At 37.5% G+C, this 24,787-nt stretch overlaps 1 protein-coding gene across 3 annotated transcripts in view; it reads right to left on the reverse strand.

The window, feature by feature from the left end:
* The window catches only part of WDR17 (WD repeat domain 17), a 39,723-nt gene extending 16,880 nt beyond the window's left edge, over positions 1-22,843 (reverse strand). For 2 of the 3 annotated variants that reach the window (XM_074154491.1, XM_074154489.1), the window contains exons 1-10: positions 14,095-14,217; positions 12,269-12,452; positions 10,379-10,609; positions 8,215-8,466; positions 7,346-7,468; positions 6,801-6,988; positions 5,362-5,530; positions 3,457-3,548; positions 1,972-2,054; positions 948-1,034 (exon numbers count right to left, since the gene is read on the reverse strand). In XM_074154491.1, the coding sequence (XP_074010592.1) occupies positions 948-1,034; positions 1,972-2,054; positions 3,457-3,548; positions 5,362-5,530; positions 6,801-6,988; positions 7,346-7,468; positions 8,215-8,466; positions 10,379-10,609; positions 12,269-12,452; positions 14,095-14,217 (1,532 nt within the window). Of the gene's footprint in view, positions 1-115; positions 281-947; positions 1,035-1,971; positions 2,055-3,456; positions 3,549-5,361; positions 5,531-6,800; positions 6,989-7,345; positions 7,469-8,214; positions 8,467-10,378; positions 10,610-12,268; positions 12,453-14,094; positions 14,224-22,777 lie in introns of those variants that run through there. The other variant, XM_074154488.1, reaches the window with a different exon arrangement.
* Between the last annotated feature and the right edge of the window lie 1,944 nt (positions 22,844-24,787).

A 24,787-nucleotide genomic window follows, 5' to 3' on the forward strand; every position in this document is an offset into this window, starting at 1 on the left:
CCTGCCCAGGGCAAGGGGTGGCACTGGATGGACTTTAAGGTCCCTTCCAAATCTTGAGTTTCTCTAATAGTTCTGCTTGAGATTTGAAGTTTTCCAGCAGTTCAGAAACACTCACCCGTCATCGGAGCCGCTGCAGAGGATGCCTTCTCTCAGGGGAGACCACCGCACGTGAAACACCTTGGCAGTATGTCCTGAAAAAACCTTCAGCGGCTGGTCTGAGCTGGTGGCCAAGTAGTAAACGCGAACGTTTTTATCCTCACATCCGGTGGCTATCATATCTCTGCAAAATGAAGAGAGTAAAATCCTTGGTCATTTGGATCATTAAAAGTACTTATGGGTGTTTTTTTTTTTTAGTTTAAAAATAAATATGATGCGTCTTTTGCAAGTAACTTTAAAAATAGCTTATTTTCCCTTCTCCTTTGTCTCTTTATGATGTAATCATTGATAACCCAATTAAATATACTAAATCAGAAAAAAACCTGACAAAGATCCACAGGGAATAGTATTTGCACTACAGTCCGTCGAAGCACCCAACACAACTATCAATAGATTGAATTACTGTATAACTGGTTTTTGACAAAAAAAATCATGCTATTATAAGGAATTATCTGCAAAATTAACATCTATCAGGGTCTATTTAGTTGCCTGCTACATCTTCAGCTTATCAGTCATTAAAAGGAAGCCAATTGAAACCAATCTAAACCCCCCTTTCCTGGTATTAATGTCTGCATTCCCCCCCCCCCCCCTTTATATACTCAGAAAGAGAATTTCTTTTTCTCTCATCAATATATACTGGGAACACAGAGGAATATAGAGCCAATTTCAGTGCTCTAATATAATGGTAAATATCACATTCTAAATAACTTTGTGGCAATCAATTTAAATAGTAATCGGTAATCAACGTAAATAGTAAATATTATCAATTCTTTGCGTTAATTTTTACTTACTTGTTGTTCTGACTCCAGTCACAGCCAAACACAGCAGCTGGATGTTTGTACTTGTGAAGGACTTTGCCGTCGATGGTCCGAATGATACTGAAATGGAATATTAGGAGAAAAAGAACATTCTAAGTAGGTTATCCAAAAGTCAAGTTTGTTTCTGTGCAAATAAGCCAGATAGAAAAAAAAAAAAAAAAAGAATAGGAGAAATCTTTATTCCTACAGCCCCTCAACTACAAGGCTAATGATGTACTTCCTAACAAAGCTTTTAATTGGACTTTAATTTAAGGTCCACGTTCTTTCAGAGGAGCTGCAAAGGTGTCCACGGTAGTACCTCCCTCCTCGAAAGGACCCTCACAGCCCAAAATCTACCTTGCAGCTTGGCTTTAAGGTACAAATAGATCTTTAGGGAATTTAAATTAAAAATAAAAATTGATTGATTGTTTTCGATTGATTGTTTTCTAAAATTCATGCTAATTATGTTTGAGCTGAAATACCATGAGATGCAAAGGAAAAGAGTGAATAAGGTTTTAAAAATGTACCGAAACACAAAACATGCAAAAATGTTCTCAATGGGCATTTGTAAATTTTTTACAAATAAACTATTTACTCCTGTAATAGTACAATCGTTAATTACTTTGGTCTAACATAGTGATTCTTAGTCCTTGAAATAACCAACTTTAAAAAAGTTTAATAAATGAAGATAAGTAAAGTGAAATAGTTTTTGAAAAAAGTCCTCTAGCTACAGATAAGGAACCTAGAAGAATATTCTTGGCCAAATGAAAAAAAAAAATCAATATTCAGTTTCCCTATCAGAGTGTCTTAGACATTACTCCTTTTGCAAACATTTCCTTTATTTTTTTTTTTTAAATTATGAAAAATATATTCTAACAAGTACAGGAGATTAATATAAACCAAGTTTTGGCCAGTAAGAACAGTTTTTAAATTAATAACTGATAGAGATTAATGTGTCTAAATTTACTGACTTGAGAAGTGCATTAGAAATTTTCTTTTTTCTTCCAATAACACTCACCAAAATCCATCACTGCTGCACGTTGCTATTCTTTTGGAATCTTTATGACTCCAGGCAATGCAGAAGATTCCATTCTTTCCATGCTTCAAAAAATGCAAAATACCTATCAATAAGAAATAATTCACCCCTTTTTTCTCTCATCTATTGACTCATCTTTTTTTTAATTTTATTCTCCTATGGGCTTCAGCCCTTTTCTCCCAGTAAATTACACTTGTAAAAAACCACATTATAATGAGTCCCCAGTATAACTGGGATATTTGAGAATATCCAAGTCCAAAAATTGGGACTGAGAAGAGAGACAGCAAAACTGACATTTACTCTCCAGAATCCCAGGGACAAAAGTTGAAGAATGAGCAACCCATAACTATATGGACCTGAAGCTCAAATAAAAGTTCACTCCTTGTTGGAATAATGAAATCATTGGGCATGAATAATTGTGGTAGGTGAAAACTTCAGTGGGAAGTGTACCAGGACGAGTGTTTGAGAAAAAGATGTTTAGTAGCACAAGTGCAAATCTTCTGAGTGTTAGAACTCAGGAACTCCCAGATGTATGGACATATATTTGTTTTCTGCCCTCCTCCCTCATCTCTGTCTTAATAAAGAGCATCCTTCATCCTCGGGTGCAGATGCCACAGTTAATTTTGTCTGTATATAATCTGAAGATTACAGCTATGTACTAAGAATACCCAAAACAGAATAGAAAACCACAACACAGCAGGATAGGACGAGGGGGAACAGTCTTAAACTGAAAGAGGGGAGATGGAGATGAGATCTGGGGAAGAAATTCTTTGCTGTGAGGGTGGTGAGAGCCTGGCCCAGGTTGCCCAGAGAAGCTGTGGCTGCCCCATCCCTGGAGGGGTTCAAGGCCAGGTTGGAGGGGGCTTGGAGCAACCTGGTCTGGTGGGAGGTGTGGGGGTTGCACTGGATGGTCTTCAAGGTCCCTCCCAACCCAAACCATTCTGTGATTAAATAGCTCCTTCTGCCACTAACAATTATGCTACTGCTCCAGGACTTGCAAATACCTGCAGAGATTTCAGGTAAGACAAGGCAAAACTCTCAATAAGGCCTCCTGCTTGCTGTGCTGCAAAATAGAGATTTATTGCTCTAAATCCAGGGACTGAAATTTTTTTCTGGGCCTTTCGTTTGAAAAGACATAATTTTACATTGTGATACCCGGTTTAAAGTCTATATGCCCATATACATCTGCACGCTTAAGAAAGAATCAGCTACACTTTTGCTGTGTATCACTACAGGACCAATTTGAAGATAATTGAGACCATCTGGGCCTTCATCATTCTCGTATCACAAGTAAAAACACTTCTGCCTCAGAGATAAACTGGCACCTACATAATTCTTTCTATAGATTTTTATATTATAGCACCTTTTAAAAACATATGAATTTAGACCCATCTTTCTTTATTGACACTAGAAGGAACGACTAACTTGCATTTTATACAGAGAAAAAGCGATGTGATCTCCTCTTACCTCACTGAACCTGGTTATCATTTTGCCTTTCGGGACGTCCCAGATGAAGGCACCGTTTCGGGATGTTGCCCCTGCTATGCAGTTCAGATCTCCTTCAGAGAAAGACATTTGTAAGATCTCACAATAAACATCAGATCGCAACATTGTTTGACTAACATGTTTCTGCTTTACATTCAAGAAACGTAATGTAAAGGGAAGACATCGATGACACATAAACAAGAGTTTTTCAGTTTCAGGCCAGTATTTGATACTAAGTCACAAATATCAATTTCCACAAAAGTATGACCTGCTTTTCTACATTCCTATTTTGAGGAAAGGGCAAAATAAAAGTTGTATTGTTGTAAAACAGTATATATATATATACTGTATACATAATAGTACTTTTTTTTTTTTTTTTCAATCCTGCACCACTGCAGCACCATCAAGAACATACGTGGATCTGTAACCACGCTCTACAGGGCGGAAAATCTGAATATACGACTCCCTAGTGAGAGCCTGAGAACTGAATTCAGGACCAATCCAAAAGCCACCAAATTCTTTCTCCTCACCCCAGCGACCCTCTACCCCAATGTAGCTATACTTTTCCTAAATACCTATACGGTACATTTATATATAAGTTTCGACTCTTATTTTATACCGAACTTCGGAGGCAGAAAATGCAATCTCTGCAGGAGGAGCCTAGAAAGGCACGTGTATAAGATGGAAAAAGATTCAGGCAGAAGAATGATAAGGAAAAAAAAAATTACACATAGTGGAATGCATTGGATTATATATTAGGAATTAAGACAAATTACAGTAGAAGGTGGAGAGGAACTCTCTAGGAATAAGGAAAGTGAAAGAAGCAGGAAAAGTTCTGTCCGGGATGGACAGGAACCTTTGGACAGGATGGTAAGGAACTGAAGCTGAAGCACGTGCCTCCAATTAGCTTAAATTCACTTAAAAATAAATAAATATCAGAATACAAGACTTGAAAAGTACCCCCTGGGTGAACAAACTGTTCTTCCAATGTGAGATACTCCTACAAACTGAATTTAAATTTCAAAACAAATTAACACAAAAGAAAACACCATATTTGATATTGCTATAATTTCCACACGGCAAAAGAAATCATCTGTGGAAAGGAACAAGATGCAAGAGACTCTCTGAAAGGAAAAAAGGGCAAATTCATTTCACACGTGCAAGCTACACTAAGCTTCCCATCACAAGATTTTTTTCCTGTCAGATATTATTTCTTAGAGTTTAAAAGCATGGGAGAGAAAGGCAGTGAGCTGAAGTATTTAGGCTTATTGCAAACTGAATCTGCCATCCAAAGAATGAAAACACAACAAGAGAGGCTACCTGTCATCAGCTACTGCCACCAGTAACTCTCAGAAACGCACTCCCAGGCTTCCCTAAGTGTAAGGTGAGAAGCTTTAAGAGGAGAATTTCCCACTGACTTCAGTGACTTCTTTAAGAAACAGCAGATGCTTTGCAGAAAAGGTACTACCTATTCTGATAGGGTAAAAACAGCTTGTCGGTGATTAGAATCCTACACAAAGAAGGAAGAAAAAGAACTAAATGCATGTTCCACTTTTCCAGCATGAAATAGAATGTGAATTCCTTTAATCAACTCTTCTCATGCAAATAAAGCATTTTCATTGTCTGCATAACGTAATGCTAAAAGGCTCCAGAGATTTTCCTCCCTCCATTCTGACTCAGTGTGAAATATCGGGATCGTTCCTCAAAAGGGTAAAACCTCAACAACTTGTGAAGCACTGAATTCTACAGGGTTCACAGGTAATAGTTCAGTCACATTTAAACCTTCTAAGATACACTTCCACCTAAAACTAATACTTTTATAACACAAATTGCTGCCAGCCAATGCAAATTCAAAGAACATTTAGACCCAAAGCAAAATATTCTTACCTGGAGCCCAAGAAAGGGAATAAATAACCCCCTCATTACCAGGAGATGTGTAAACCGCTGTTAAAGTATTTATGTCCCAAACTTTTATTGTGCCATCAAATGAAGCTGTAGCAAGAAGATCAGGGTTATCAGGTTTGAATTTGCAATCAAAGATGGTCTCAACATGTCCCTTAAATGAAACAAATATTTAATCCATTTTTATTACATTTGATTTTTTTTTCAGAAGTCCAACTCTAGATCAAACTCTAAAATACATTGTATTACAACCTGTCAGACCAATTATGAGTGCCAAAAAACCTGGCTCATCAGTCAAAATTAAAAGGCATAAAATAGCTTGGACTATAAGTCTCCTCCCTTTCATAGATCATTATTAAAGATAGAAAAATTCTGCGCTGAAACACCAGGGTGATGCAACGCCAGGGATTTGTTAGCATTTTCCATTGGAACTGAGTTGCTAATAAGCAGAATTTAAAAGGTAAACTAAAAAAAACAACCAAGAAAAAATAATTTTTAAAAACAGAAGTAATTCTGCCCTTTAGGTAAAAAGTATCTGACTGAAAAAAATAAAGCTTTGTATGTGGATCACATTCTAGAAGTTTTCTAGTATTCCACTGAGTTTTCTATGTTCTAAATACAGTGTATGCTCTATTGCAGTTTAAACTTCAATCCATTAGAAATTTCACATGTCAACTGTTAGTTTTCCAAGACACGCGTTTGTAGTATTTATCTTTGCACACACAGGAAAACCAGACAACATGTAAGAGGCTTTTTAAGCCTCAGCTTCACAGAAGCAAATCCATTAAGAATGGAAAACAAACACCAACCACCAGCCTCTGTTCAAAGTGTGGGAGTACAGCTGGGGATTATTTACATTTTACCAAGGAAAAGAGAATAAGGGGGAAGAGGAAAAGAGAAAAATCCTCAACAATAACCCAAAGCCCAGTGAAGAAGAGGCTCACCTAAGATGCGCTAAACCCAGTTTGGAATTTCTGCTGCAAAGAAGGTTTAATAATTCGGTCTTTGTCATTTTAAAGTGAATGACCTCACCATCTGAGTTGCACGTATTTTCTCTCTGATTTGACTAGAACTTTTATTCCGGATTATAGAAAACCCCCCCAGATAATATTTCGAGAAGGCCATCAAACTAAAATTTCAGTTAAAAAAAAACCACCACAAAAACCCAAGTCCTTACATCTTTATTTCTGGATGAAAACTCCAGAATACTTAAAACAGTAGAGAATAACAAGATTCAGTCTTTTGCCCTAAAGATTTACTTTCAACTTCAGAACTGTCACTTTGTTTCCTAGAAAGTTAAGACTCTCGTAATGACAGAAACTGTTTTACAGTGCTGTGAAGACTTCATCGTCCGTTTTTTTGCTGTTAGAAGAAAGTGTTTAAGTCAAATAAACTCTCATGCCAAAGACAGAGGGGAAACGTACCAGATCTCTCAGGAAATCCCACTTTTTGGCTCCCATGTCATAAAGCCCCACTCCACCATCCATGAAGCAGCAGACGGCGTGACCAGGAGGGAGGGAAAACGCTTGGTTTTGGGTTAAAGTTGGAGGAGGAACAGCCTCGCTAGTTGAGGACGTATGGTGATTTTTCGTAGGATACTGTGATGAACATGCTGAACAAAATAAAGGAAAAAGATATAAACAGATAAGATTATTTTTTTTTTCCATTTAATAATAAGTAACAATTATACAGAGTAAAATGCTCTGTATTCCAATGAGATTAAAATCAAAAGTAATGGAGAATTCCTGAATGAAGCCTTCCCTGCTCAAGACGGACTTTATAAAGCGCTTGATGCTTTACGCGTTTGTCCAGCCCCAGAGGGCACCTCTGGCACCAGAGGGTACTTTGTTTAATTAAGAACTACAGAACTGACCCAAACTTAGAGAGATCAACTCATAACAAGAATCACAAACAAGATTTTTCTTTACTTGCAGCCACTGCAAGGAATAACAATAAAAGTTACACTTACGCTTTTTCTTTGGAGGGGAACTCAGCACGTGCAAACCATGGAAACCAGTTTTCTTCAATTTAAAATTATCTATAGGTGTCGTACGGGAAACATTCCAAAAACGTAACACTCCAACCTGAGAATCTGAGGTTTAAAAAAAACATACAAAACCACTTACTTGTTTTATTTATTACTCTCTTTTTACTGTATACAGAGGTATGCGGTGTAAGGACTGATTTAAGCAAAAATAGAGCAATTAAACTTAGAATCCTAAGAATTTTATAAGCAGGGACTGTCATCTCTGTGGCAGTATCACCATTAACAACAATAATTATTAGCACTAGTTACTTAAACTTTAGTAGATAAACTCTGTGGAACTTAGAATCATAGAGAGGTTCATCTATGAACTTCTCTCATTACAAAAGATTCTCAGTGTCTCACTTTCCTTACTCGTTAGTTCTTCAATCTAACGTCTTTGGTGTGCAAAAAGAGGCAGGAAATAGAGTCATTTTTTTAAAAAATCGTTCTAAAAATAGAGCAAGAAAACCTGGGGAGCAAGAAGTGACATCCACTACTAGTACAATGCATTTTATTCCTATTCCCAAAGTAACTCTCGTATTTGTTGCTAAAACATACATGAGGAAAATATTATTTAGTATAAAAAAAATAGATTAAAGTCACTCGTTTATGTACCCAACAAATAGAGAACAAGAAAAAAAGTGCTCAGTAGTTTTCTGTTCTTTTCTACAGTTTAATGTATTTTTTTGTACAGTACACGAATGCTGTTATTTGTAGAGATGTTAAGAAACAGAGCAAATTTGAAGTATCTATGTGGAAGACTCAAACCTATATTCATTACTTTTGTGTAAATAGGGAAATAAAAGGCTTACCTCCAGTTACAAACATCCCGGGTGCACTAGAAACCCAGGCCAAACACTGAACAGACGCCGCTGCACTGGGAAAACTAAAAGTTGTGATACAGGACAAAGATTCGGAATCCACCAGTCGAATACCGTTGTGTAAATTCGCCACCAGAAGGTAATCGGTTGACAAAGGGTCCCACTCCAGCGCCGTAACTGGATCCTCTTCATCTGTTCCTTCCAGAGACTCTGGTCTTAAGACGTGTTTCTGATTTTTAGAACCTTTAGGAGGACAAGAAAACAGATTATTATTTCAAAATGAAATCAAGTATATCCTTTGCAACCATCATTTTTGTCTCTCCTTGAAATTTTTCGTAGCCTGCTCTACTCTGCACCAGTGAAATGAATGAAGGTGGCTTTGAAATATTTGACTTTAAGTAGTTCTGGCTCCATCTGATCCAACTTTCTTCTTAACACAGCAGGAAATAGAAAGAGCTGTCAGGTTGGTCAACATAATTTTATACCAAAGTATGTTAAATCATATACATTGGCCTAAAAATTTCCATGAATAAAGGCCTGCAGCACAGCCAAAAATATAAGTTATCTGTATTTTCATATACAGGCAAATCCAGGCAAAACAAAAGCAGTGTGAACTTGAAAAAAAAATGTAGCAGTTAAAAAAAGTGTTTATGAACAATTGCCTTTAGATTTTTTTCTTCCTCAAAACTACGTGTGCAATTATGAAGCATTCACAGATTTTGAGGCCAGAACAGGTCGTTAAATATCCAATTTGACACCGGCATAAGAGAAAACATATTTCACTTAATGTTCCATATTATCGAGAACCACAACTTGTAACATCATCTTTATTTCTTGCTTTTTGTTTTTACAGAGAGCTGGCTCTTAGTTTTATAAGACAGTGTGTAGTCCCAACGAATAATTAACAACATAGATCCGTAATTTTGAAGCTGTGATTTTGTATTAAAAAAACAAACTAAAATTATACCCCTGTTCTAGAAATAATGAATCGACATCTTCCATTTTTCAGTTTTTAATCTAATTTTCAATGTTGATGATGAATAATACAATTCGTCATAATATGATAAATGCCAAGACCTACCTATATTCCTTAATGACTGATGGGGAACTAAACCTATTCTGATATACTAAAAAAAAATGCTGAATATTAAAATAACTCTCACTATGTTTTTCTAGGGAAAATGCTATTAATGCACACTATATCTATGGTAACTTTATAGATCAACTCCCAGAAATGAAGGAAATAATTTAAGACTGAATAACAATTAGTAGCATAAACTGGTTTCTCCGCTCCATTTATATTTGTATGTAAGACAGCTGCAACGGTGTAGTTGTCTCTTTTGAAGCATCAGGAATAACAACAGGAATAATATCAGAAATACCAGATAAATCCTTTAAATTTGCCTAAACCTTTGGGATTCCCTCCTTCTTTAACAGTGTCCCCTGCTTACTTTTCAGTGCAGATTTTTGCTGAATGAAAATCACCATTCAAGTGAAAACCAAGCACTGACAACAAAGCAGGATTGTCATTTTTCAGGTAGCTTTACAAGAATTTTGCTTTTAAGCAAAAAGCCCTCGAGCAATCCAAGCCAGTCCCAAGGGAGCCCAACCAGCTGGTGGGGAGCATGGACGTTGAGGAGCTGCTCAGTTCTCCCCGGGCTCCACAAAAGAGAATAGAAGCAAAGCTGATGGAAACCCTAACTGTTAAATTTTATTTTCCATTAAAAGATGACACCAGCCCTGTGAATCATTCAACGATGCTTATTCGGAGAACAAATGAAAGGTAAACTAGGACAGGACACTTGGCTCTACGTGAGTGCGCTGCGTTTCTTTGAAAATAGGGTACTTATCTTAAATCCTGCCACGTTTTTATTTCTCATTAAATGTTCTGCTACAATAATGGATGGCCTGGAGTTAATTGAAAGAAAATACAGCCACAAGAGAAAAACCTGAATAGATAATGATGAAAAAAACAGTTGTCATTTACTAATTATGCAGCAGTGAGTCACAGCTAAGCAGAAGGACTAGAGCCTCCCAATCTGGAGTCGATCACACCCAACTTCCAAGCAATTAACAGGAACCTGTGGATATTCAGGTTCTCTCAAATACAAGATATACATACAACAAATAAATATTTTACCATATCAGTTTTTACCTGGCTGAAAAATAGACAGGCTTCCATCGGTATGTCCAAACACTACTTTTCCTTTTTTCTTTGGATGCCACCGAAAGAGACTGATATCTGACAAGAAACTATGTGCTTCCCTGTGTACCGTCACCCCACTGTCGGGTCCTGAGATAGTCCAAATGTACAAGGGACCTCTGTGGGACACAAAGGCCACCGTGTCACCGGCATTCCAGCACCAGCTCAGGGATGCAGGGATTCCTGAAACACACAGGGAAACCATGTAAGAACCAGGATATGAAATTCAGTGTATTACTGCTTGGCCCAGTATCAGCAGTTGTCTTGAAAAGCTGTAGAAATAATTATTCTTCTACATAAAAATGATTGCATGAAATTTAGACAACGGTGGGAACATCTTATGGGTAAAAGGAAACATATATCCATAGGCAGGAAGCAGAATTATTTCCCAAATTATTTTAATACAACTTTGATGGGCTTTATTTTATGATACTTTTACTTGATTTCATTAGTGCCAAAGACAATCACAGAGCTGGTAAAATACTGAAACCTTTAAGATGTCTATTTTTGCAAAACACAATGAAATTTAAATTAGAGATAAATATAACAGAGACAGGTATTTGTGAAAAAAATTAGAAAGCCAGCTCTGTAATCAAAGGGAACTCTGGATGGCTTCCTCCTGGATATATGAGTTAATTCAGCTGCCCAACACCCAACTGCTGGCATTCCAGTTTAAGCGTTTTGAGCTTAAAATCTCCATCTCATTATCCTCTTAATTTCATAGTGTGTGTCTGAAGAAATAAATGACAGTAAGACAAACTCCTCAAGCTGAAAATCCAAACCCTTTGTTGTTAGACACTTTAATATGGCAGTGTCAAAGAGAGCAACAGCACCATTATCAGGACGTTTAAACATATTATCCTAAAAGCAAATTAGCTTCTAAAAAGTTTAAAATAATTCTAACACTTATTTCACCCATAGCCATTGGCTGAAATTGTTTTTTAAACAAGGAATGCATTGAAAAATCACTATCACTTTTTATATTAATGTATAATCTGATACAATATTCCTTTCTGAATGGATCAAAACAACATGTTTTTTTTCTACTTATTCATTTGCAGGATACACAAGAGGTACAAGATTTTCACACGTATCCTAAGTGCTCTGGAAAGAGCTGAGTAGGGGGGTCCCGAAATATCTTAGAAGATCCTGAGATACTGACTGCTCTTGGGTTCCACCTATTTTTCAAGAATGCAAATGTAGGAGTCAAGGACATTGGACATTGACCGAAAGAACAGAAATACAGGTACTGGTTTTGACTGAAGGGAATGAATCTGAACTGGGCAGGGAAAGGTGGCAAATAAAGACTTTTACCCCCCTAAACTTCTACTACAATCTCCCAATCAGCAGTTTCAAGTCCTGAGAGAAGATGCAGGTAGACAAGCATTAGGGTGTTCAAACAAAACCCGTTTTTCAAATTCACTGATAATTTATACTTGAATCTATTGAAGGCTACATTTCATTTGCTTTCACTTCCATAAAGTTATCATGAAAACACACAAGGTTTAAAATTTAATTATTTATCCTTTTATATAGGGATGGAAAAAACTGGGTTTTTTTTTCCTACTCAACAAGAAAACAATGGCCAAGTAAATTCTTGAATTGGTCAAGTACTTTAGAAATATGTATAAACTCTTTCTTTTCCAACTAGAGCAATTTACTCAAACACACTATAATCATTTTTTTAAAATGAAGTGCAACAAATCCAACAAAAATAATGTGTTATGCAATTGTTAAACCTCTCTCCTACCAACTGCTTAGAGTTTACTCTATATTGAGTATTTCTGACACCTGTGGATGAAAAAACTGCATGGATCAAATAGCTCTCCGTGTCTGAAATACCTTTTGTATTGTCCAGCCTGGCCACGACTTTCTGCTCAGTGACGTTCCAGACAATCACTAAACTATCTGCACTGGCACTTGCAAACACGTCAGGGTTGTGGGGACACCACGAGATGGCTGTGATTGTCTTTTTATGCTCAGACATAATTGCCCGCAGCTTGAATTCATTGTACTGGTGATCCAGCTAAACAAAAAAGAAAATTCATTTTAGAAATACATATTTTGTAAACTCACTTTAAGTACTGTTGTGTTGAAGAATAATTCATGTAACAGTATTTGACGTACAGATGAATTTATAGTGGATCTAACAATTGTCAATACCTGACATCTCAATAAATTAAATTCTCAATATTCAATATTCTCAAATATTCTGAAATATTCTCAATGTTCTCAATCTTCAATAAATTAAAATTTGACTTGGACAGAAAAGCTGACAAATATTCAATTAGCCCAACCAGTATTAACATAGTCTATCCTCTTGTCACTTAAAAACTATTATATTCCACTCATAACTGCACTCAAACACAATCCTAAAATCCTTTATTTCTACGCCTGGTAACAATCATAGAATGGGTAAGAGTTGGAAGGGACCTTAAAGATCATCGAGTTCCAACCCCCTGCCATCTAGTAATCTGCAAGGGGTTAAAGGGGATAGAATACGAAAATGAGTTTGAAATCCTTCTCACTTCTTAAATCACTTAGTAGAGTTAAAAAAATAATCAAATGCCCAAATCTGACATAGTAAATTTTATTTTAATCCTACTAGCAGTATAACTCATGACGTATTTCTCAGACTGAAAATTCCAGGTCACGGCATCTCTATTTCTTGTGAGGTGCTGATGTGGAGTAACTGGAAACTTTTGAAGACTATGGTGCTGAACAGTTCAGAAATGAAGCAAGGAATAAGTTGTTCCCAACCAAGGAAAGGTGGGCCACTGAATCCACAAATCTGCAGAGAGGATTAAACTCCTTCAAAAAACTACTGTTACACCAAGTGGCACATGAAACCGTGGAATTGCTGCATTTCTCTCTCAGAACCTGCTCTTCTGTGGCTCTTAAGAATAATTCCATACACATACAACTTCAAATCCAGGTGAATCCCCACCTGGAGTACTGTGTCCAGCTTTGGAGTCCTCAACACAGGAAGGATGTGGACCTGTTGGAACGGGTCCAGAGGAGGACCATGAAAATTATCAGAGGGCTGGAGCACCTCTCCTATGAAGACAGACTGAGACAGCTGGGGTTGTTCAGCCTGGAGAAGAGAAGGCTCCGGAGAGACCTTATAACGGCCTTCCAGAACCTGAAGGGGGCCTACAGGAGAGATGGAGAGGGACTCTTTATCAGGGAGTGTAGCAATAGGACAAGGGATAATGGTTTTACATTGAAAGAGGGGAGATTTAGATTAGATATTGAGAAGAAATTCTTTGCTGTGAGGGTGGTGAGGCACTGGAACAGGTTGCCCAGAGAAGCTGTGGCTGCCCCATCCCTGGAGGGGTTCAAGGCCAGGCTGGATGGGGCTCTGAGCAACCTGGTCTGGTGGGGGGTGTCCCTGCCCAGGGCAGGGGGGTTGGAACGCGATGATCTTTAGGGTCCCTTCCAACTCTAACCATTCTATGATTCTATGAAATATAAAGTTTACATCAATCTTTTGCACTAGCCGTATGTAACAAGGAGAAAAAATAATACGGAAGTGGTATCTTGAATGGAAGACTGAGATTTACACAGACATCATCTCAGCAGCAACCATATGTTGACCGAAGGGGTTCAAAGTGAGACAGACAACAGCGTAAAAATGTAGTCAGTCTGTTAAATAAAGCTAATTTTACCTGATAAATATAAATAGCAAGGGTAGCACAGTAGGCAAATCTGTCCCCGCTGGCAGCACACACGTCCTTGTTCCACGGCTGACATCCAGCAGCTAAAAGTCCCACTTGTTTCACCTGTGACATTTTTGCCTTTAAAAGAGAAATTCATTAAGTTTCCACAAGATGACAGGATGTTAAAGAATAGAATAATGCATTTTTGTTCCCATAAATAATGTATACATATGTCCCTTAAAAATATAGCTAGCTTTTATATTTTAGCAGTAACATCTTGTGTTTGTGAGGTACAAATGAACGTAGCTGAAATAAGGCCAAACAGATTTTCAGAGGCTTCAGTGCTAAAAAGAAGGGGATTTTAACACCATCCACAGGAATCTGCTTGGGAGGAAAAAAACAAGGGGGGACAGCACACAAAAACAGGGATAGTTGTTGATTTGTACTAGTTGAAGCTGCTGTTCATCACTTCATACTGGAATCTGGTTCAATGTTTTCCCTATCCCAGTGTGATGCCCTCCCTGCTCTCCTGCCCTTCAGCGCCCCCCAGAGACAGATGGAAAACATAGACCATAACGCTAAAAGTTTTGGTTTAAGTTAAGCAACGTGCCTAAAAAGGACTTCAAACCACTTGCACAGAACAATTACACCTTACCGATTATGTCAAACTGTTAGCTAGAGCACACGAGCCTGGCCATTTCTCTAGAGCCACTGACATACTCTGCTATGACCAAGAACACGCACGTTTGCAAAGGTATAGTTGAAACTTAACTGCTGGGTGGGATGCACAAGATGACCTCCAGAGATCTCTTCCAACCTCAACCGTTCTGTGATTCAAAAAAAAAAATGTTCAAAATGAGCCTTGTGGCATTTATTTAGAGTAGACAAGTAGGGAAGGCCATCAGCTTTTACAGAATCTCTGACTGGAAAGAGTCCAGCGGAGGCTATGAAGATGATGAGAGACTGGAGCATGTCTCTGCTGAGGAAAGGCTGAGGGACCTGGGGCTGTTCAGCCTGGAGAAGAGCAGACTGAGAGGGAATCTCATCAATGCATCAATATCTAAAGGGTAAGTGGCAAGAGGATGGGGCCAGACTCTTCTCAGTGGTGCCCGGTGACAGGACAAGGGGCAACAGGCACAAACTGGAATACGGGAAGTTCTGTCTGAACATGTGGAAAAGCTTCTTTCCTTTAAGGGTGGCAGAGCCCTGGAACAGGCTGCCCAGAGAGGGTGTTGAGTCTCCTTCTCTGGAGATATTCAAAACCTGCCTGGATAGGTTCCTGTCTAACCTGCTCTGGGCAACCCTGCTCTGGCCGGGTGTTGGACTAGAAGATCTCCAGAAGTCCCTTCCAACCCCTTCTATTCTGGGATTCACTTAAAAACCAGTCTTCACATGATACAGAAGTCCGAGGTTCAAGCCAACTGTCAACTGCTGTCATGCTTGCTCCATCAACCTGCAGAAACCACCACGGCTTTACCACCACTAGAGAAGGCTCCAGTGACCAAACACTGCAACTGCGGTTGACAGTTATGACCAGGTAGACTACAGCCTGCAACAGCGGGGTGATCCAAACAGAAGAACAAGGTTCCACAGAGCTGCAAGAAGGATTCGCCACTTCTGCAGAGAAGCAAAATCAAATCCAAACAAGGCTCTGTGAGCATGACTGAAGGTACTACCCACACAGAGGATATTTAGATGACCTCCTTCACCTTCTTCAGCTGTATGACTTCAGCAGGGCTTCTTATCTGCTTGGGGTATTTACTTGGCAGATAAATAGTAATGAATAAATATAAGAAAACTCCATGAGATTATAAGTCTCTCACTTTGGAAAGTGTGAAAGAAAAAAAAAATTGAGAGAGACTTATTTTGGGTGCTTCTTCAGCAGAAGATCAGAACCAGATTGAAGGTTTGCGACTAATCATCTCAGAGATACTATTGGCTGTAGTTATAGTGCTTAAAGATTCTAAGTTCTAAATACCTAAAGAAAATGAAACACCCGTGTTTGGCCTCTGAAAATATTGGTAAAGGAGACGGTACAACAACAGAACAAAAATGTAGAGAAAAACAAGTTACAAACTACAGCTCTGCTGCGGATAGTGCTTTGGCTGTTGGACATCCTTTCCGTCTCTGCCACCAGTTTTAATTTTTCTGACTTCTGCAGCATTAGAGATTCTAGAGAGAACAGTTCCATAAATTGCATCCCCTTGCAGTTCATTGACAATCCAACTCACGTTATAAATTACTTGAGTCCTACAGAAAGAAATTTATCTTATTATTTAAAGACTCATCTTCATCACCACAAAGTGACAAAAAATAGACTCCAAATTTCTGATTTTGCCATTTAGTGAAATTGCAAATTCCAGAGGTCCCTTCTGTGCAATTAAAGTATCGATCACATATATTCAGAAATATTTGGACTTGGGGCATTCCGAACTGCACCACAGACTTTTCCCAGTCACAATGAAAAAATAACTGGCCCCACTAACTACCACTTTTTCTGAAATTAAAGTCATCTTGTTGATTATATTACAATTGACTAAAATGTAGAATAATCCCTGGAACCAGAACTCTTCATTTCCGCTCTTCATTCCAGGGAGAATTACAGTTAAAACAATAGGTACGTCAGCAAACAAATAAGGACCATTAAAAAAGCCATTGAGAAGTAGAAAAGAATTAGATGTACAATATGGGATTATCGTAGGTTTAGTTTGTAGGTTTATCATATATGAGAATGATTAAAAGTGAACATTTTTTTAGACACAGAGTGCACAAATATTTATTTCACAATAATAAAAGATTTGTCTCATTTTGTACAGATCCTCTTTTTAACCGTCTCATATGGGAGCTAAGAGGTTCCTGATTTGATGAAGTTTAATCTGTAAAAAAATATTATCTTAAATCTTGTTTAATTTGCGGTTTGATTACTGGTAAGATGGATTGTAACATTAAGATGTTTTACAGATGCTAAGACAGAATTCCACAAGTGTTTCAGAGTAACAACAGATTTGATTTGTAGGATTCTGCAGCAATTTCTGTTTTTAAAAAATTCCTGTTAATATATTCAGTAGATCTTCCTTTTTGCCTTGATAGGAGAGAGAAGTTATTCCTGACTACATGAAACCTAGTTTATAGGAAAATGTTATTCTAGGTGTCTTAGAACAAGGAGGATTCCAAGCCAAGTGCTGAAATCTAGAACAAAAAGGAGAACGTCCTCTACGCTGGTTTCACAATTACCATGATCACACAAACCAGACTTTGGGTTTGGAGACAGTTCCACTACTAGCGCTACTATTCCCATGTTCTCCATGAAGCTAATTCACAAGAAAGAGGATTTTCTGTATTTTTTTCATGTCATCAGGACACCTGCATAGTTTAGTGCATTTTCATGGTTTCCAAATTCCTACGTCACGATTAGAATTCAGGCCTGATTAATGATGACCAAAAAATCACTGTCATCACGTGGCTATAAAATTATTTCAGCCTAGTTCTGAATGGATGTCTGTAAGAATTACTGGATATGTCATATTAAGTACTATATTTAAAATAGAAGACGATGTTTGTCTTTGTTCTAAATTAACATTAAAGACAAAGGGTAACTTTGTTGAATATGGTAATGTTTGTTGAAGAAATTCACCAGCAGAAGCCAAATTCACAAGTTTAATTTAAAACAACCATTTTTAATAATGTACTATTTTTCTTCAAGTCTGATATTCAAACGAAAATGTCTCATAAGATCAACACTCAGATTAAAAATGCTCAGTATTTCACTGAGTTAATTCATGCTTAAGAAGCATTATTAAACTTTGATTCTTCATATATGTATATGTAAAAAAAATTACATATGTAAAATATTGAGCTGTATTACAGCAAGGAATTTTCGCATTATTTACTAGTATTTGCTGTTTAAAACTTGTTAATATTTCCTTGTAAAGAGTTATATACAGTTTTAAAAAAATATTGTCATTAAGAAGCAGCATTTGCTTTGTAATTCAGTACAATGGTATCTAGAAGAAATGACAACTGTGTGGCATACTGACTGTTCTTCTCTTTTATTCTTATTTATTCTCTTTAATCATGCATCAAAGCAGGCTCCTGCAGATCTTCTCAGACATTATAGATTTCTGTTGAACAGGCTTATAGTAGAAGGGAGAAAGCAGCATTCACCAGAGTAAATTGCAGAAAATTAGAAATGCAGCATAGTGCATGTATATATTTATTCAGTTATATTTTTTACAATGGAGATTTTTCATACTTTGTTAAAAAAAGCATTTTATTTCAAAATAAGGGATGTACAAGTAATTATATTGGACTCTTTAAATATACATTGACAAAACCTGTGCATGTAAAAAATGCCTGGGAAAGCTATCAAAGGATGCCCACAGTTTCCAAGGAGATGAAGGGAAGAGGGAGGACAACAAAACCCTTTATTTGCAATTGTCATGAGCAGCAACATGCTAAGTCCTTCCTTGTTGCTAAATATAGAAAAAAACCCACATTAAACTGAAATTCTGTATACCACAGAGTTAATATTATTTAAAAATAACAACTGAATGGACTAGATACATAGACATGGCTATATATCAATAACTTAAAGATAAATGCCTAATAATCCCTACCTTAGCATAGGTATCATGTTTTGTAAACCACTTAAGAATTTCCATGTTCATTCCAATACCTCGCTGCTCCCCAAACTGCAAAATCTTGCTCTGGTTGTAGAAGGAAACCACTTTACTTGACAGCTGAAGGAACTAAACCTTGATGTTGCCAGAATAAAGCAGTTCGGAAAGGATGCGGGAGAGAGGGAGCATTGTGTCGCACCACACACCAGCCGGCACTCTCAGTAGCCTGGCAACTGCGGCTCTTTAACAGGCACCATTTTAATTTTCATTTTAACCCAACTCCTTTTTTTTTTTCCTGCTTCAGCCATGCAGCGTAGTTCATCACTTGTTCCGTTTCCCGATTGCATGACAATGATACAAAATAAGAACAGCTTTTAAATCCATCCTTTAATTATCAAGGGATGCGCTTGCATGTTATAATAAATTTATCTCCATCAAGCACAACCAATAAAATCTGCTCATATTGTTAGCGATTGTGGTCCATATGGTGTATGACCCGTCCAAATGAGTCCATATTCAATATGGCATGCACGCAAAAATGAATATACTCTATCCTTACGCTAATCAACATGCTTCTAAACATAAAAACTCCTCGTTTCGGAACAGCTACAGAAGTGTTCGTGTCCTCTGCTTCTGGTTTGGAGACATTCAAACCCACCTGGACACGTTCCTGTGCAACCTGCTCTGGGCGGACCTGCTTTGGCAGGGGATTGGACTGGATGATCTCCAGATGTCCCTTCCAACCCCATATCATTCTGTGATTCTGCGTTCATTCTATTGTCACTATTTTCCAATTAAGTTTGTATATCTTCTTGCATGGAAAGCTTCCTTTGATGATCTGAAAGGTCCCTCCCAACCTAGACAATTCTGCTTCTATCATTCTGTCACTCCTGTATGTTCGACATATAAAACTGCTATTTCTCATCCAAACTATCGTCCCCATGTACCAGTATTTTTGTCACTATATCAGTGATAATGTAATAATTAAAGATTTTCTTTAGTGATACAAAAGTGATGTCTCCTTAAAGACACGGGCCGTATTTACCCGTTTTTGTGGGAAAATCCATTGGAGATAAAATGTGAGCCAGAGAGATTCAAATTCATTACCCAGTTTGAAGCACCAGATAATGGACAACTAATTTGTCTTTTTAAAAACATGAAGGTCTCCAAACCTACCAAGAAAGAAAAACTTCTTCCTGACTGTGCCTGCCTCAACAGCACCGAGTCTCACGTAAGAACATAAACATCAGTAGTCCTAGGCCTCTCCCAACGGGGCTGGAAACCACCAAGCACCTTATAGCCATGTTAAGATTAAATTCCAATTATTACGTCCAGACCCATGACATAAAAGATAATTGGAAATGTTCTGGTAGATACTCAACTTAAAAGCCAACAGACAAATCAAATTTACTAAAACTAAACAGAGCAATGAAATTTCCAAAACTTTCAACGTTTCTGGAAGAAGCATTTGAGAAGTTAATACATTTTCTAAAATCTACTCTGTGCTATTTATCCGTTACATTTAAATATATTTATATCTATTACTTTATGAATCTGGGGAATCTCAAAAGTAAAAGCAAGCACATCAGAAGAGGAGAATAAATCTTACACTATGAAAAATTTGACAGTATGCATATTGTCAAAGATCAGCTGTGATGGATTTTAATAGATCCATAGGGAAAAAAAAGGTTAGAAACAAAGAAATAGATGGCAGTGTCATATTTGTTTTAATTCCTTAAGAACCAGATATCCCAACATCAGTTGAGCTACTGCCTTTAAACAAAAATTCTTCCTACTTTGCATGGAATCCAAAAAAATGCTAAACAATTTTCAGTTCTTGATGTGGACAATCAAACCGCCGTTGCTAATGTAGGTCTATGAACAGTCTTACTGAGACCGTGCACACACGACCTCAAGCAACTCCTTCTGGGCAAAAGATGAGCCAAGACTAACTACTTTAATCACAACAGTCACAACGTAGAATAATTATGTAGGTTTATGCACGTACAAACAAAAGTTAAGCCCTCTATACTTCCCAGGAGGGTCTAACCTGGGCAGTCTACTGCTTGTTGAAGCGTCAGGTTGGTTGCCAGTTTACCGTTGAACAGATAGAGAGTTTCTATGCTTTTCTGCAAAGCTTAGACAAGTTTTTTCTACTTTTGCATACAATTCATGGCAAACAGACCGTCTGTGCCTCCTGAATAATCAGATTAACCAGAAGCAAGAAGAGAGCGCCTTGGACAAGGCTTGGAATTTCAGCAAGGTCCTTCAAGAACACCAGAAGCCTTGGCTGGACTCTTGCAACCAGCATTTGCAGATGACATCTCCTAATTTATGATAATCCAGCAACTGTTCAGTTATTCAAACGCTGACTAGGAAAAGAACACTATTATTTAAAAGATAATTCTAAATGAACAAGTGTTCTACTAGCGTTCACAGCATTTTAAACCACACCAATAAACTCAGTGCCAAATAGTTACTGGAATTGATGTAACCACAGTATCTCTGCCTTCACAAGGGAAGAAGCTGTGGACCTCTCACTGAAGTTTGGAAAAAGTTTGGATTGGAAATCACAGCCTGAGACTGAATTTTACAGCAACAAACACTTACTTGAAATTAAAAACCAAATATATTAACCCAAGATAGATACCTAAGGCCAACAATTTAATATTAAGAAGTCATAACTTGGGGTAAGTCTTACAAAGGAGTGGTTTTGACTCTCTTGACTACGCTACTTGTACTGTTTAACTAGAATACCCTTTGTTGTGCAACCTCAACAAGATAATCTAAAGAGCAACACCAGGGTTTGAAACAGAGCATGGTTTGAACAGAGCATCTGATATTCTGATGCTGGTATTTCTACCAATACATCACCAGCAATGTTGAACTGGGTACCTAATCAACCCGAGACATCGTATCTGTCAGTGCTAACAAAACCATCATCTAGAGAGCGCTGGTTAGTCATGTGGTACCAGAAATCCAGTTTTCAGACACAAAGAATTACATACAACCACGTCTGATCTCAGTACAAAGCATCTAAGAGCCTCTGTAAGAATTTTGGTCTCATCTTCCATCCCAGAGCTACCAGAACCACCAGAAGAAGATGGCTTTTCTGCTGGCCAACCGCCAAGAGGACACTTCTGATTTCAGATAAACTTACCTTTTGACAAGTCTCACAGTCGAATCCCTGAGGATTAATATATTAATATCTTTATTAAAAGATAACTCCTCATCTGAAACATTCTTATCTCGAGTGACATGTAAAATGAGAATGGCGAAAAAATACTAAAATCTGCTCTTTTTTAATACTTATGAGCATATGACTGGCATTACCAAGTAATAGACAATAACACAATTAAAACTGTTTCAGTGGCATCTTCCACATTCTGATTCGACAGCTGAGAATATACTATCAACGTGAGAAATAGAAACTACAGAAATAGATGGTTACATGGAAAAGCTTGATACAGTGAAAGAAACGTGACTTATATTCCCTTCCCACCACCAATCTATGAAAGCAGCGGCAGATCAGGCTTGCCCAAGGCATGCGGTTAATAAACGTTAGAAAAAGCCAAGAAATCCTGCAACGGTTGCTATAGTAACAACTCCTCCTCCTTGGAAAAACGTTAACAAAAATATATAGATATCCAAGGTACAACTTGGAAATGACCCTGGGTGAATTTAACATCTCCCAAATATTTTTGTTTTACTCAATTACTGCTTATAATTATTTTAGTTTGCTCCATGCACAATAGATTAATTCCTCCTAACACAATAAATTTAAATGCTTCATTTCTATCTCATTGCATATTAAAGAATTACTACTCATCAAATTATGCAACCTCAAAAATGCAAATAGGTGGCCACTAAACTTTCAATATCTTTTATCCAGCTGGCAAAAAACCTAATTTTAGATGTGTTTATTCAAGACCTCATTAAAGCTACTAAAAAATCGCTTCTTAGTATCACTATGGGAATATTACTTTTGGTACTAGTAATAAACAAACAGCAGCTTAAAGAAGAGAAATATAAAGGAAGTAAAAAGAGAAAATATTAATTTAAACAATTCTTACTCGTTGTTGTCCTTCATACCAATCGTCTTCATCAAACCAGTGGGAAATATAAGTCATCCAAGCCATGACAGAAGGCACAGTTGAAATAAAAAGCAGAGAACCTGGGCACATGTAAGTACAATGAGTCCTGTGTTAAAATTGACTCAAAACTACAAGCAGCTGAACTCTCTGATCTGATTCTACGTTAATAAGCTTGACATTCATAAATAGAGAATCAGAAACACTTTTACCAGCAATTTAAATGTGTTGGATTCTGAACTGGAAAACAGAAGTCACCACTAAAACAATTACTAAATAATATATTTCAGTATTTTAAATTCAAGCAGATTAGTGCTTCAGGCTTGATTTTACACTGCTTCTGAGCTCTGAAAATAAGGTGCTCTTTAAGTCATTCTTATTGGTCTCCTAAAAAATTATTTTCCTTTTTTTTATCAATATCCTATCTGTAAGAAACATGGTTCAGTGCACAAAAGCTTGGACTGAAATGTAAAATCCCTTCAGAATCAGTGATGTTTTGGTTGCGCAGGGAGTGGTTTCCACTGGCACAGTAGGAGGGGCCATGATTATCGCAAGTGCCCAACATCTTTTATTTAACATTTTTTTTAAAAAAGGGGAAAAAGAAAGAGAAGAGGATTTGCATCTCCGTTGTTTGCAGCCAGCAGAGCCTGAAAGGCTCAGCTACTGGTTGGGAAATGTAAAAAGCCTAATTTTCACTAATTCATCGGAATGCGTCTGCTTCTTTTCTCTCCCTTGGGAGTGTTTCATGGATCTGAGTGTATTTATTCCTTCTGCAGCAAGTTCTCCTGTTCTGGGATGCTGCCAAGTTTCACCTCAGATTTCCCAGCGCATTCTACCAATGGAAACAGGTAAAAAGAGGAATAAAAGCTGTATTGCTCACGCCACAATTCAACGGTGCTGTTTAGGAGACATTATCATACAAACCTTCCCAGCTGCGCAGTAGCAGCAACTGTCAAATCCTCAACAGAGATCACAGAGACCTAAAAAAACCCCAATTTCTTAAGAAATCTAGAAGCCAGACATCCTCTGCCTCTCTGTACCGGGTTAAAGAGCCGTTTCCCAAAATTCATAATATATTAAATGCAAAAGCTGGACTGTGAAGTCAATTAATTGTTCAACCAAGAAATAAACAACACAAAGTAGGAAAAGAAGAGCTGGAAGTACCAGATATTAACTGGAGTTACTGGTCAACATGATGTACCATTTCCAAAGAGCAGTTCAGTGTCATTACCAGTCCCACTCTATACACAGCAGGGAAAGAAAGAAAAGCAGTGATACTTTTGCTTTCCAACCTCTGACTCGGGAATTACGGTACCCAAGGGGAAAAAAAAAAAAAAGCCAACAAACCACACACACAAAATAATGAAAATTTAAATCAAGACTCCCACCCCAAGAACATACTGAGGAACTTCCCACTGTACTGCTGAATTTTTTCCACATTTCTTGCCCTTTGAGACTTCGGCTCAAACACAAACAACGGAAAAAGCACATAATTGCATGGCCTCATTAACTATATGGGAAATATAAGATTAATTCAGACACCTCTATTCATAAGGCTGAGGAAATGCCTGACCTTGTCCACGGTCTATGACTAAACGATCAAAATCTTACTGATGTTCCACTCCTATGAACAAAAAATTTACAATTTGTTGAACTAATCATATCCCTGTTATTACTGCTTGTTACACCTCAAAATCATGGTTTCAAGTAAATTAATACTAGTGCATTTACCCTTCTCTTTCACACTGCTCTTTGCTTTACAAGGGCACGTAGCATCATTCAGAATCTCGAGCAACACTCCGGTGGAGGATGAATGAAACTCCATACACTAAATATTACAATAAAAAAATGAAAAATCTCAAGGTATTCCATTCCTTCACTTTTTGTAATTAGCATTAATCTTATTAAACATTTTATAAATAACTTAGTATGCACTTAACCTAAAGTCCAGTTGGTACATCTAGTTAAATCTTCTTTGTTCTCACTTTTAAG

This window comes from Numenius arquata, chromosome 10 (assembly GCF_964106895.1).
Source record: "Numenius arquata chromosome 10, bNumArq3.hap1.1, whole genome shotgun sequence".
Classification (NCBI taxonomy): Eukaryota; Metazoa; Chordata; class Aves; order Charadriiformes; family Scolopacidae; genus Numenius; species Numenius arquata.